This window comes from Emiliania huxleyi (genome assembly GCF_000372725.1).
Source record: "Emiliania huxleyi CCMP1516 unplaced genomic scaffold EMIHUscaffold_467, whole genome shotgun sequence".
NCBI lineage: Eukaryota > Haptophyta > Isochrysidales > Noelaerhabdaceae > Emiliania > Emiliania huxleyi.
The window spans coordinates 7,627-20,911 of NW_005198486.1; the positions used below are offsets into that span (position 1 = coordinate 7,627).

Consider the following 13,285-nt stretch of genomic DNA (forward strand, 5'->3'; position numbering starts at 1 on the left):
AGCCCGCTGAATACGTTTGAGTAGTTGCGCCGCTCGGCGGGCGGCAGCCGGCCGTCGGCCTGCATCCAGTTCGGAAGTGTCTAGATGGTGTCTAGGAAGTGTCTAGGAAGTGTCTAGGAAGTGTCTAAGCAGCCGGCCGTCGGCCTGCATCCGCACCAGCGTCACCTCGACCGGGTTGGACAGGAAGGCCGCGGTGCCGCCCGCGACGCACCCCAGCCCGAGGGTCGCCCACGCGGGGGGCGGGGCCGGCGACGTGCCGTACAGCGCGTCCTTGAGCGACGAGTAGATGCCCAGGCGGAGGTTTCCGTAGGAGAGCTGCCGCGCCGCCGCCGCAGAGAGGCCCGCGTAGAGGCCGGCGACGCCCTCCGCCTGCACGACCTGCCTGGCGACTGCGGAGACGCCCGCGCTCTTCTGGCCGCCCTCGCCCATCAGCTGCTGCCGCACCTTGAGCACATCCATCGGGTGGACAAACATCCACCCGCTCAGCGCCGCGCTCGCGCCAGTCACAAAGTTGACCCACCACGGGCGCGCCTTCGCCGGCTCAGCGGCGGCGAGGGCGGCAAAGGGCGGCTGCGTGGAGCGGGCAATATCACAAGGCGGAGACATGGCCGTGCGCGTGCGCGTCGCGCGCGAGGCGGCAAAGGGCGGCGGCGTGGAGCGGGCAATATCACAAGGCGGAGACATGCCGTGCGCGTGCGCGTCGCGCGTCGCGCGTGGTGAGGCAACGTGGCACGGGCAGCGTTCGGACTTTTGGGGGCGTGTGTACTTGTGACGTGAAAACCCGCTGGGACCGGGCGTGTGTACTTGTTACGTGAAAACCCGCTGGGACCCGGACGCCAGCACACACGGCTAGATTTCATGGCGGGCCGCCTAGGCCCTGGGGTCGGAGGCAGAGTCGGCGGGGGTGCCGCGCGCGGCGCGGGCTTCGCTGTCGGGGGCGTTTAGGGCGGGGTCGGGGAAGGAGGGTGGGGTCGGTCGCATTGGCGGCCGCGCGGCAGTGGCTGCGGGGGGGGCGGGAGGAGCTGGTGGCGCCGACCGCTATGGCGGCCGAGGCCGCGACGTCGAGCGCCGGGCGAGATCGCGAGGGTCGAGGGTGAGCTCGAAGCCGAGGGGTGCGGCCGAGTTCTGGATGGTGAGGGCGTCGGCGGGCACGATGGCGGCGGATGTTTTTGCTGCCGCGGCCGCGCCGCGAGCTCGCTCATGTTTTGGCGCCGACGACGCGACGCGCCCCGCTGCGTGAGATGGCGCCGCCGCGGAGTCGGCGCCGCGTTCAACCGCCTGCCAGCGGCGAGCGGCGCAGCGCGGCCACCATGCGGCGCGACGTGCCCGCCGGACGTTACTTTTCTTTTTGTCCAAACTGAGTCACGGTAGTCGGTGGGCGACTCGTCCCACGCCGCTCTAGGCGCGCGCAATCTGACTTGGCGTGTGATGAGGGAGCAGGACGAGGCCAGCGACGCCTCCAGCGCAGGCACGGCCTCCCCAGCAGCGTCGCTTCTAGCGGCGGACACCGCGGGCGAGGCTCGCACCGCCGGCAACCTGCGAGCGGTGGCTGCCGCCTGCATAGCAGGCATCGGGCCATTCATCTTTGGCTACACGCTGGGTTTCACGTCTCCTGCGCAGCTCCCGATGGAGGTTGGCGCCAGTGGGCCGTTTGGCGCCGTCCTCGAGTCGCACCTCGACGCAGATGGCGCCGTAGCGTCGTCGCAGGCCGCGCTCTTCGGCTCGATTGTCAACGTGGGGGCGATGCTCGGCGCGCTGGTGGCGGGTCCGCTCGCAGACAGCATCGGCCGCCGCCTCACCATCGCGGCCGCCGCGCTGCCGTGGATCCTCGCGTGGTCCGCCATCGCTTTTGGACGCACCTTTGCCGAAGTGCTCGCCGATAGACGGACAGAGGGGAAGGGCGAGACGCTGGAGCGACACACAGAGAGAAAGACACTGCACTCGGCGATCTGGCCGCCAGCCAGGTTTGGATCCACGCGCTGCCGGCGTCTCTTCACAGCTCGCGGCTGTGAACAGGTGCTCGCCGGCCGGCTGCTGTCTGGCGTTGCGGTCGGCGTCGCCTCGATGGCGGTGCACTCTACACCTCGGAGACGGCTCCCACCTCCACCCGCTCCTCACACCGCCGCCAACGTGAACCAGGTGCCTCTGTACATCTCGGAGACGGCTCCCACCTCCACCCGCTCCTCACACCGCCGCCAACGTGAACCAGGTGCCTCTGTACATCTCGGAGACGGCTCCCACCTCCATCCGCGGCGCGCTGGGCGCCGTCAACCAGCTGGCCGTCACTCTGGGCGCCCCTCCTAGACACGTCTCAGCCCTCTCCTGGACACTTCCTGGACACTTCCTGTCCTCCTCTCAGCCTTTACACACGCGCCGGGCGACGTCTCGGAAAGGTCCACGAACTGTCTAGGCATCTTCGCGGTCTATCTGCTCGGGGGTCTGCTCCAGTCACAGCAGCCAACTAACCTGATGTGCCCCGCCTCCGCCTCCGCCTCCGCCTCCGCCTCCGCCTCCGCCTCCGCCTCCGCCTCCGCCTCCGCCTCCGCCTCCGCCCCCGCCTCCGCCTCCGCCTCCGCCTCCGCCTCCGCCCCCGCCTCCGCCTCCGCCTCCGCCTCCGCCTCCGCCTCCGCCTCCGCCCCCCCCGCTTCCCTCCGTCGCGTCGTCTCGAGCCTCGCGACGGCGGCGACTCCCGCGCCTTGCCCCGCCCCTCTCACATGCTCTTCCGGCGGCGTGTGCGAGGGAAAGCTGGCGCCGTGGCGGCACCTGGCGCTCGCTGCCACGGGCCTCGCCGTCGCCCTCCTCCTCTGCGCCCTTCTCCTGCTCGAGCAGTCGCCTAGCTCCCCTCCTCCTCTTCACACCTCCAGCTGTGAACAGGCGCCCTGCTGCTGCTCGAAGAGTCGCCCTCGTATCTCGCACGGCGCGGCAGGGTGGAGGCGGCGAGGCGGGCGCACGGCCTAGTCCGCGACATGTCCACGGCGTGTCCTGCAGGCGCGGCAGGGTGGAGGCGGCGAGGCGGGCGCACGGCCTAGTCCGCGACATGTTACATGTCCACGGCGTGTCCTGCAGGCGCGGCAGGGTGGAGGCGGCGAGGCGGGTGTTGTCGCGGCTGCGCTCGAGCGCTGCGGAGGTCAAGCGTTGCAGTCGCCCGAGACTGAGCCGAGATCGAGCCGAGATTGAGTCGAGATCGCGCCGAGATCGAGTGCCACAGAGGCGCCGGTGGGGCGCACGGCGAGGGTGTGAAGAGGCGCCGTTCACACCTCGAGCCGTTCTCAGGCGTCGGAAGAGCTCAAGGCGCTGGTGCGGGGTGGGAGGGCGGAGGGGGGAGTGGAGACGGGAGAGGGCGGCGGAGGCGGAGGCGACGACCAAGCGGACGGAGGCGACGGCGGCGGCGGCGGCGGCGGCGGCGGCGGCGGAGGCGCGTCGTTGCGGCTGCTGCTTGGGCGTGGCGTGCGGCGGCAGTTTGGTGTGGGCTGCGTGTGATCGAGCTCACAAGTTGCGGCTGCAGAGCTGTGAGGCCGCTCGCTGTGAGCAGGGCTTGGCTGCGTGCTGATGTTTGTGCAGCAGTTCTCCGGCATCAACGCCGTCATCTTCTACTCTGCCTCCATCCTGCAGGAGAGCATCGGCCAGCCTTGGGTAGCCTTGGGTCGGGCAACCTCGGGCAACCTCAGGCAACCTCAGGTGATCTCGGGTGACTTCGGGTGATCTCGGGTGATTTCGCTGCTTTGCAGGCCGGAGGCATCGACGACCCAAACACGGGCGGTTTGTTGATCATGGGTGTGCAGGTGGTGATGAGCCCTGGAGGGATGTGGGGAGATATGGGGAGATATGGGGAGATATGGGTGTGCAGGTGGCGATGACACTTCCGAGACATTTCCGAGACACTTCCATGGGTGTGCAGGTGGTGATGACGGCGGTGGCGGTGCTGCTGATGGATCGCGCCGGCCGCCGCGCGCTGCTTCTCGTCTCCCTGGCGGGCATGTGCTTCTGCGCGGCTGCCATGGGCGCGTTCCATCTCAACGCGCAGCGGCCGACCTGGCTAGTACCACACCTCCAGAGTATCGAATCCAGTGTGGGTTCCGTGGGTGGTGTGGTGTGGGAGGAGCGCAGCGGCCGACCTGGCCCGCTCCCGCCCCACCTCTCTCGTCGGGTGCATCGCCAAGACGCGTCCAGACACGCCCACGAACCCCCCCGCCCCTCATTTGGAAGGCTCGCCCTCGCCTCCCTCGTCGGCTACATCGCCTCTTTCTCGCTCGGCCTCGGCGCCGCCCCTTGGCTGCTGGCGGGCAGGCGGCTGGCGCTCGAGACAGGGCTGACTCGGGTGAGGCGGTGCACTAGGCGCCCCTCCCCGTGGCTGCTGGTGGGACAGCTTGGTGCGGGGAGCGCACACCCCATGCCGTGAACAGGCGCCATCCCCTGGCTGCTGATGGGCGAGCTGTTCGCGGCCGACGTGCGCGCGCTCGCCGCCTCGATGGCCACACTGCTCAATTGGGCCTTCTCCTTCACGATGACGCTCGTGTTTGCGCAGCTCAACGCTGCGCTGGGACCCGCCGGCACCCCCCTTCCTCTTCTCGGCCATCTCGGGCAATCTCGGGTCATCTCGGGTCATCTCGGGCCCGCAGGCACCTTCTTCCTCTTCTCGGCCATCTGCGCCGCCGGCGCCGCCTTTGTGGCGGCGTGCCTCCCCGAGACAAAGGGGCGGAGTCTGGCGGAGGTGCAGGCGCTCTTTGGCAGCGAGGCGAGCTAGAGCAGGCTCGAGCACAGCGACACCCATCCGTCGAGCGGCGTGCAAGGTCTGGGCCGAAGGTCTGGGCTCCAGCCCCGGCGGGACAGGTTCAACATCCTGAGCCCCACCGTGGTCATGGGAGGAGGCGCCGCTCGGTGTGTACGGGCGGTGCAAGGCGCACGAGCTCACACAAACGACTGCGCGGGCGTGGGCGACGACGTGCGAGAGGTGGGCGTGCAGCGCGTCGAACACGCACTACTGAAATCATGCGGCTGCAAGTCACGCGGCTACGTTGGTCGTTGCACGTTGGGTATCGTGTCACCTTTCATTTTTTAAAAGAAAGAATTTTAGAAAGAAAACAGGTAACAGACAGCCCAAACGAACGGAGGGATGGGGGACAGGGTCCCCACCTGCACGAGCAGGATTTTGGGAGACGGCGGGCACGTCGCCCCTGCCATGGTGCGCGTAGCTATGACAGGGAGACCGCGGGTCCGCGCGCCGCGGAGCCGGCGGCGGACGGGGCTGGCGCGCAAGCGCCGGCCACCACGTCGGGCTGCCGCGGGAACGCGCCGCGGAGACCCTGGAATCGCTTCGATCGCGCGCACATGGAAGACTGCCTCATTGCCGCAAGGCTCGCAGGTTGGGGGAGGATGGATCGAGCTCTTCGATGCTGGCGCCGTCGTCGGGCGAGGTGGAGGGCGGTGTAGCCGACGATGACGCAGTGGCGCCGACCGCCGTTACCGGTTGCCGTTGAAGACGATGCAGCAGATGACGACGCAGCGGCACCGTTGCCGTCGCCTGTGGCTGGGCGTAGGTGGTGATCGTGCCGGGGCTCAGGACGACGGGCGGTTGGAGAAGGACGCCGGGATGGGCTGGCGTCGCCTCCCCTTCAAACGGGTACCAGAAGTCGAGTAGGATCTGGGTCGAGGTCCGGATTCGCCCGAGGCGCCCACCTCGGCGCTCACGTTGCGCGGCTTGAGGCCGGCGGCGCGCGGGTCGAGGTCCACGCCGAAGGGGGACGGAGCCGAGGGCGGGCGAGGAGGGGCGCCCTGCGCCCTGCGGGTTGCGACCTGGGCGCGGTACGTGCGCAGGCCCGCCGCGACCTGGCCGGGGAAAGGCCTGTCGTGGTAGTAGACGGTGTTGAAGAAGTGCGCGGGGGAGCCCACCTCGGCCGTCTGCCGCAGCCGCCGGAGGAAGCCGCCTCGCCCGCCGTCCGCCTCGGCCGGGCCCCACCTCTTGTGGCGCTGGTCCCCGTGGGTGTCCAGCGCGCGCGGGCGGGGCGCGCACCATGCTGCTTGAAGGTCCGTATTGGTGCCCGCCGTATGGCGCTTCGAGAATTCTTTTGTTGTAAAATTCTTTTCTTCGGCGCTCGCTCGGGGAGCCTCGGCGCGGCGGCAGGCGAGGCTCCTCGCCTCGAAGCGCCGGGACAGGCTCGCCGACCTGTCGAGGCGACCATTCGGGGCGGCGCTGGCCTGCCTGCCCCATCGCCAGAGCCGCGGCGCGGCGATCCGCCGGCAGGCGACGGTCCTGCCCGAGGGCGTCGCGAGCTACTACGCGAGACCCGAGGGCCCCACACGCCTCGACGTCGCCTCGGCTACATCGGCACTGCTCGGGGCCGCGACGGAGATATTCGCTCGCCTGGCTGGGGCCCGCCGGCTAGGCTACAGCCCCACACACGCGCCCGCCATAGCTCCTGGAGAGCATGCGCGAGTGACGCGCTACAAGCCGCGAGAGTGGCATCAGAGGCAGGAACGACGTGCTCTTGCTGCACCTCGCAGCTGCACCGAGTGTGCTCGCAGTATATGCCACGGCCGCCGCGCCTGCGGCATTGCTCTCGTGCAGCTAGGCGACGCAGGTCCATCAGCAGGGCTCATCCAATGCGCGAGCGCACATTGTCCGTAGCCGCGGGCAGGTGGCAGTGCACAGCCGCACACCGGCTGTGGCGGCTCGAATGCCCCCGGCAGCAATGCTGGTCATTAACTTGCGTATTGGGGCCGCAGCAGACTGCTGCTGTGGCAACAGCAGCAGCCTGCTGCTGCCTGATTCAGTCAAGCCAGCGGTGCAGCGAGGCGTGCAGAATTCGCGCGGTTTTGTCCCTCCTGAGGCTGAGCGCGTTCAGACCCGGTGACCGGAGTTGGATGGTTCGATGGAGCGAGCTCCATCGAACCATCCATGGCCGGACGGCGGAGCGTGAGGTGGCGAGCGGAGAGATGTACCGCAAGACGAGAAAAACACGGATCTGAACACGGGCCTCACGCGATGTCCTGATCGTCTCGTCGTCGCCAGTGGCTGGGTCTTCTGGCTCCGACCGGACGGCTCCAACGCCCAGCATCTGAGACATGAACGCGAGGTCAAATTCTGGCACGTACGGCGGCAGCTCGGGCATCTGCCTCTGCCCCCTCGCCGCATCAGCGAGCGCGTTCGTGTCAGCTCGCCGCTGCTCCTGGTGCCGCTGCTTGGCCGCCGCGCTCGCACTCGCTCCCCTCAACGACAATTGTGAGGAAGCAACGGTCTGCGAGAACCTTTCGCCCAGCGGGTCCACCACAGAGTTCTCCCAGTCATGTGCCCAAAATGCGCCCGCCGTTTTTCGTCATATCCCCCCTCCGAAACCCGCCGACTTTGATTGGGTCCGGTTCAACCTCACTCTCATCTCTATACTTTCAGATACAAAACGTCAGATCTGGCTCACCCAGGGCTGGAGCCTGGACCTAGTCCGCTCACGCCCGCGTACCTTAGCTAAGATACGCGCGCACGGGCGTGGGTGGGTAAAAACGGGTCACTTTGCGGGGTTTGCACACGGCCACTCTGCACCGACCTCAGCGGCTGCAGTTGCGACCGCAGTTGCTCAGCTCAGCCAGGGCTCGCTCACCCGAGCTCGGAGCCGCCGTCGGTCATGGGCAGCAACAAATTGACGCGTCGGCTCCGAGATCGGCCGAGATCAGCCACGGAGTGAGCCGAGATGAGCCGAGGAGCCGAGAGGAACCGAGAGGAACCGCGGGGAGCCGACAGGAGCCGAGGTCAGCCGAGGTCAGCCGGGGAGCCGAGGTTGGCCGAGGTTGGCCGAGGTTGGCCGAGGTGAGGAGAATGCCGCATCGCCGAGGATTGTTGAGCCGAGGAGGGCCGAGGAGAGCCGAAGAGAGCGGGGAAGAGGAGAGTCTAAAGTCGCCGATGTGCTAGTCGATGTGCTAGCCGATCGCCTAGCCGGGGAGGGCCGAGAGGAGCCGACATGCTAGCCGAGGTGAGCCGAGATATACTGCCTCGGCAGTGCCGGCGGCGGCCGCCCTCTTCGCCATCCGCGAGACAGCGCGCGACCTGGGGTTCGTCAGCCGAGAGTAGTTGATTACCGACCCGCGCACGGACGCACCCCCGACAGCGCGGCGAGACCCGTCCTTTCCCATGCGAGGCCCGGCCGGCTGCAGCGCCAGCTCGCGCACCTAAGGCAAGGTGAGGTCAGATCAGGCCGTACCTCGCCTCCCCCGCACCGACCCGACCCCGCACACTCCGGTGGCGAGACGCAGTCCGCGCGGTGGGCGGGGGCGGGGGCGGCGGCAACTTCGCCCGCACCCGCCACCGCTCGCAACTAAGCTCGGCGGATCTCGGCGGATCTCCCGCACCAGCCACACAATGAATCTCGCCCAACCTCGGCGAATCTCGGCTCATCTCCCGCACCAGCCAGTGCTCGTCGCGGTGCACGAGCACGCGCCGCCTACGCAGACCCCGCCATGTGAAGAGACGCCGCTCACAACCAGTGCACGCCGCGGTGCAACCGCTCTCGGCACCCGCCGCCGCTGCAGCGAGCCGCCGCCACACCGCCGCCGCCCCGCTGTTCGCACTTTCCGTCGCCACTGCAGTCGCCGCCTCCGCCTCCACCATCGTCCTGGACGTCGTACGCCACGCCACCGCCGCGCTGTTTGCACTCGCCACCGCCATCTCCGCCTTCGCTTCCGTGCCCACCTCCCTCGCCGTCCCCGCACTTGCACGGCCTGCACTCGTCATCGCCGCTTCTGCCTTCGCCTCCGTCCCCGCCTCCTCCGTCCAGCCGAACGTCGTACGCCACGACGCCGCCCGCCATGCCGCCAGCCCCCTTCAGAAGGACGTCCACGGCGCGGACTGTGCCTGTTCACGGCCGGCGGCCGTGAAGAGACGCTGTTCACGGTGGCGACCGCTCGGCGAAATCTCGGCAAAGTCTCGACGCAATCTCGGCACAATCTCGTGCGGTATCTCCGGCATCTGCAGCCGGTCAGACAGGAGGCTAGACGCAATCTCGGCGCAATCTCAGGCGCAATCTCGGCACAATCTCAGGCGCGATCTCGGCGCAATCTCGTGCGCCTGCCGCCCAGTCAGACAGCAGACCAGACGAGTCCTCAACGGCGCACGAGACACGATCGCCGACGCCGAAGCGGCGCCCGCCGGCGCACGCAGCCTCTCTCGCCGCACCCCGCCGCGGCGCCGCCACCCGCGCCGGCCGGCACGACTCGCTCTCTGAGCAGCGCTCGCTATCTGAGCAGCGGGCTGCGTCGCACCGTCGCCTCGCGGCCTGCGGCAGGCTCATACGCGTGAACCTGTTCACAGCATCGCGGGTGTGAACAGACGCCCTCCACGGCTGCCGGCGGCGGAGCAGAGCTAGTCTCGCGCCGCCGCCACGGATACCTCTAGCCGGGGGCGTGATGTGTGGGCCGGCATCGAAGAGAGAGAGAGGCATTACTTGTCCGTCTCGGGTAATCTCGGGTAATCTCGGGTAGTCTCAGGCATCAGAAGGAGTTCTGGGTGAGAGCAGAGGCCTCTGGGTGATCTCAGCTGCGAGGCTCCAAGTCGTCTGCTCTCCCTCCCTCCCTGTACATGACTTGCTAGCGGGACCCGAGTATTGTACACCAGAACTGCGCGAACTAGCTGGTAAGGCATATCGGTTCCCTAGCGCTCGCTTGGTCTTGCGCATCTAAGAAGAGTGAACCAGAGGGCGCCCGCCCGCTGGCCAAAGCAGACCTCGGCGCGGATCAGGTCGTTGCTGTCCTGCGGCACCGACACGAGCCGAGCCGTTGGCGGGTCCGTCAGCACGATATAGGCGAACTTTCGCCGCCCTGAGCCGTCGTCCGGGTCGGGCTCGTGGACAGCGTGCACCACGCCAGCCTCCCACGGCCGCGCACCACCAACGTTGCAGACGACGCGGTCGCGCCGGACAAAGCGGGCCGGCAGCGACGCGCTCACGGCGCCGCGGATGCGGCCGCGGTCGGCGGCGGTCAGCGTCAGCCGGTTGTTTGATGCGAGCATCTCGAAGAAATTCTGCAGTAGCTCGAGCTTGACAGCGCTCCGCTTTGGCCCGCACAGCCTGCCCGCAGGGTCGCACGCGGCCAGCTCGGCCGTGATGGCGTCGTCGAGAGACTCAAGAAGGCGGACCTCGCTCGGCGTCAGCGAGGCCATGGGAGTGGAGCGGCAGCCTTTTTTCTGATTAGCCTTCGATGTTCGACTCTCGGGCCAACAGACATCCCGCACACCCGCCGCACACCCGCCGCCCCCGCGCGCGCCCCACCTCGGCCGGGAGAAAGGGGAGTGAGAGTTTGGGATTACGAGCCCGAGTATGTTGAGTCCTGGCTCAACAACGCAGGGAACAAGAGGGGGTGGTCCGGCTCACAAGTCCGGCTCACGCGCCCCGAGCTCGCCATCTACCGCACTGAACACTTCCGCCCCCTCGCTCCCAACCCACCCACCTCGCCTCGGGCCGCGCCGCGCGATCTCGGGCGATCTCGCGCTATCTCGGGCGATCTCGGAGCGTCGCTCACACGCAAGACGCGCAGTTCGGACTCGGACACGGAGGCTACGCTCCGATCCCCCCCCACACAACAGGAACACAGACGCTAGGCAACACAGAGGCCTCTCAGGCGTCACAGCAAGACTCATCCACACAGGGATGGAAATCCACACACAACGTCATCATCACAATGTCATCAGTCGCATGGGAAGCGGAGGGTGGGGCGACGAAAGATAAGTAGGAGAGGCGAGCTGATCGCAGACCGGCGGCTCGCACAAGGAGTGAGCAGTGTGAGCCGCGGGACGTAATCCGCCCGCCGAGATTCACCAGACGGATCCGTCTGTGAATAGAATGTCAACATGAGGTCAGAGACCAACAGGGCAGGCTCGACCGAGCGATCGTCCAGCTCTTCCCCTCAGCAGAGCGGGCGAGATCTGCGCCGAATTTTGCAATCGATTGCTCTGCCGCCGCTGCTCGATGAGCTGGCCGAGGTAGCCTTTCCGTCGCCGCTCATGGAGCTGCGCAGATTCTTCCGCGGTCCTGCGAGCGCCTTCAAGGTGTTCCTGGACGATGCGTGCGGCATGCCTTCCAACTGGCGCGAGACATGGAGCGACTCAAAGCAGTGGGGCCTCTGGGGGAACCAGCACTGGCCCACCAAGTACGGCGCGCAGGGCTTCATCCCCCATATGGTCGACAACTCTCCCTTCGTCACGGCCAACTGGAGCGAAGCAGCTGCGTCAATCGTCGTGCTGTTCGCACGGCACCAAGCGTCTGGGGTGGCGATCGGCCAACAGCAGTGCCTGCAGCGCCTCGAGACCCGCTCGCCTGCGTGGCGAGCGACGCGCGGCGCGCGCCATTTTTTTATCTTCACCGATTCGCGAGGACCGTGCTGCCTCGGCGGCCAGTACAAGGACGTGAGCTTCCTTGGGCACCATATCATCGGCCCACATGCGGAGCCGGTGGGCTTGCGTACCTTCACCCGCAACGGCCTCGCGCCGCCGATAAGCTGCTACGACGCGCGCAAGGACGTTGGTATTCCAACGCCCAACATCCACTTCCCGCGCACGCCCTACGCTGGTCCGCTGCTCGCGCGCACTGCGGCGGCGGCGACGGCTCGAGTGCGCTCAGCACCATCGCGTAAGCTGCTAATGTTCTACGCGGGGTGGAACTACGGCGAGCGCATGGCACTCGTGAAAACGTACCGCAACGACTCTGACCCACGCGTGCTTGTGCGTAGCTCGGTGCCATCGCGTGAGTACGCGGCGAACATGCTCGATGCGCGCTTCTGCCCCGTGTGCGGAGGGTACTCACAGTGGACGCCTCGGCTTGCGGAGGCGTTGCACTACGGCTGTGTGCCGGTCATCCTGTCGGTGCATCTCGAGCCTCCGTGGTCCGAGCTGCTCGACTGGAGCACCTTCAGCCTGCGAGTCCACCCGAGCCAGATCCGATCGCTCAAGCAGACGTTGCTCCGCGCCGAGCAGGAAAACTACGAGGCGCTGCACCGCGGCGTGCTGCGCGCGCGTGCCGCGCTCGAGTACCACCTTGACGAGTACACCGGTCGCGACATGCTGCCGCTGCTGCTGTGGCAGATGCACCGCCGGCTGCTCGATGGACCGCCGGCAGCGCCTCGCGGCGTGCGCCAAGTGTACAACGATGTGAGGACGGACCACGACTACAGCGCCGCACTTGCTCATGCACGCGGCAGGGCGGCGCACGTCGTGGAGGCGCACGCTGAGCTGACGGTGGAGACGGAGGAGGGTAAGCAGCGGTGGCAGTGCTCGACTTACGATGCCTGCATGTGTTCGTGTGTCAAGTGGACTGACGAGCTAGACGATGTGCTGCTGACGGCGATCGAGATCGAGGGCAACCGCTCCGTCTCGCCGCTGTGGCGCGCGCGCCGCTCCTCCTTTGAGGAGAGCAATGCGTGGATGCAGCTGATGCGCCAAGTGCGCTCGACTGCTGGCAATCAGGGCAGGCGGCACCGTCTCACGGACGGCATCGGCGCATCGCCGAACCTCGCTCTCGCCATCCGCCGCCATGCGTACCATCTTCTCAGCCAGACGGGACGAGCCGCGCTCCCCTCGACACGGCTTCGTGACGTCTCCGCGCGCATCGCAGCCGTCGCGGAAGAGGTGCCGGCGGCAGATGGCACCGATCGGACCAGCAGGCGGCGGGTGGCAGGCCCTGAGTGACCACCTTGAGGGGGTGCTGCATCAAACCCGCCACGCAGTTTTCTCGCCTCAGACCCTCTCACGCTCTCACCTCCGCGAGCAGGGCCCGCCCCTCGCTCAGCAACGACACCCCAATTATTTTGCGCTGTGAAAATAACGCCACCACAGCATAGAAAGCGCGATCGCAATGCACGCGCGCTTTTCATTACAAATGCGAACATGTATGCACATCGACATTTTGAAACGGGGCCCGTGCCCAGAATCCAGTGAGCAGTGACAGTGTACTAGTACTGGCCCCACGCGCGCGCCCCTCAGCTACACGGCCACGCCCCAGTGCCAGTGGTCAGCCTGTCAGCCAGTGTGCTCACTGCTCAGCCTCAGTTACGTGTCCCGGTTGTCGGCGCAACACGACAGTTAACTGTATTTTAATCATCACAGAACCACTGGTGGGAGATGAAGGAGTAGGAGTGTCTGGGTCTGGGACTCGTCAATCGTCATGCCGCGCCTCTGCTCGCAACCACTCATCCAATGAACTGTCGTCACCCATGAGTGCGAGATAGGGCTGGCGGCTGGCCGCTAGCCTGTGAGGAGGGCGTCCATAGACACCTCACAAGACCCCACACACGGTCTCGTCCGTGCCTTGCG

The 13,285-nt window shown here is 67.3% G+C and overlaps 4 protein-coding genes across 4 annotated transcripts in view; 2 read left to right on the plus strand and 2 right to left on the minus strand.

The window, feature by feature from the left end:
* Positions 1 to 606, minus strand: part of EMIHUDRAFT_245589 (mitochondrial carrier family) — a gene marked incomplete at both ends in the record, with an annotated part of 1,846 nt that extends 1,240 nt beyond the window's left edge. The window contains 2 exons of the mRNA XM_005768156.1: positions 1 to 59; positions 157 to 606. The exon at positions 1 to 59 is cut by the window's left edge and continues 77 nt beyond it. Coding sequence (XP_005768213.1) covers positions 1 to 59; positions 157 to 606 — 509 coding nt within the window. The remainder of the gene's footprint in view (positions 60 to 156) is intronic.
* Positions 607 to 1,366: 760 nt separating this feature from the next.
* Positions 1,367 to 4,744, plus strand: EMIHUDRAFT_470505 (hypothetical protein; the record flags this gene model as incomplete). Its single annotated transcript, XM_005768157.1, has 10 exons — positions 1,367 to 1,869; positions 2,017 to 2,070; positions 2,210 to 2,308; positions 2,875 to 2,927; positions 3,067 to 3,127; positions 3,274 to 3,463; positions 3,533 to 3,633; positions 3,899 to 3,978; positions 4,207 to 4,370; positions 4,404 to 4,744. Exons 1-10 carry the CDS (start codon positions 1,429 to 1,431, stop codon positions 4,742 to 4,744), a joined length of 1,584 nt encoding a protein of 527 aa, XP_005768214.1. The 5' UTR covers positions 1,367 to 1,428.
* A 3,985-nt stretch (positions 4,745 to 8,729) lies between these two features.
* On the minus strand, positions 8,730 to 10,162 carry EMIHUDRAFT_459264 (hypothetical protein; the record flags this gene model as incomplete). The annotated part of the gene is made up of 3 exons (XM_005768158.1): positions 9,675 to 10,162; positions 9,053 to 9,285; positions 8,730 to 8,839 (listed from the first exon to the last, which is right to left on the minus strand). Coding segments are annotated over exons 1-3 (810 nt in total), but the record flags the coding sequence as incomplete, so codon positions are not given.
* An 819-nt stretch (positions 10,163 to 10,981) lies between these two features.
* On the plus strand, positions 10,982 to 12,661 carry EMIHUDRAFT_119255 (hypothetical protein; the record flags this gene model as incomplete). Its single annotated transcript, XM_005768159.1, has 1 exon — positions 10,982 to 12,661. The coding sequence occupies one exon, from the start codon at positions 10,982 to 10,984 to the stop codon at positions 12,659 to 12,661; it is 1,680 nt and encodes a 559-aa protein (XP_005768216.1).
* Between the last annotated feature and the right edge of the window lie 624 nt (positions 12,662 to 13,285).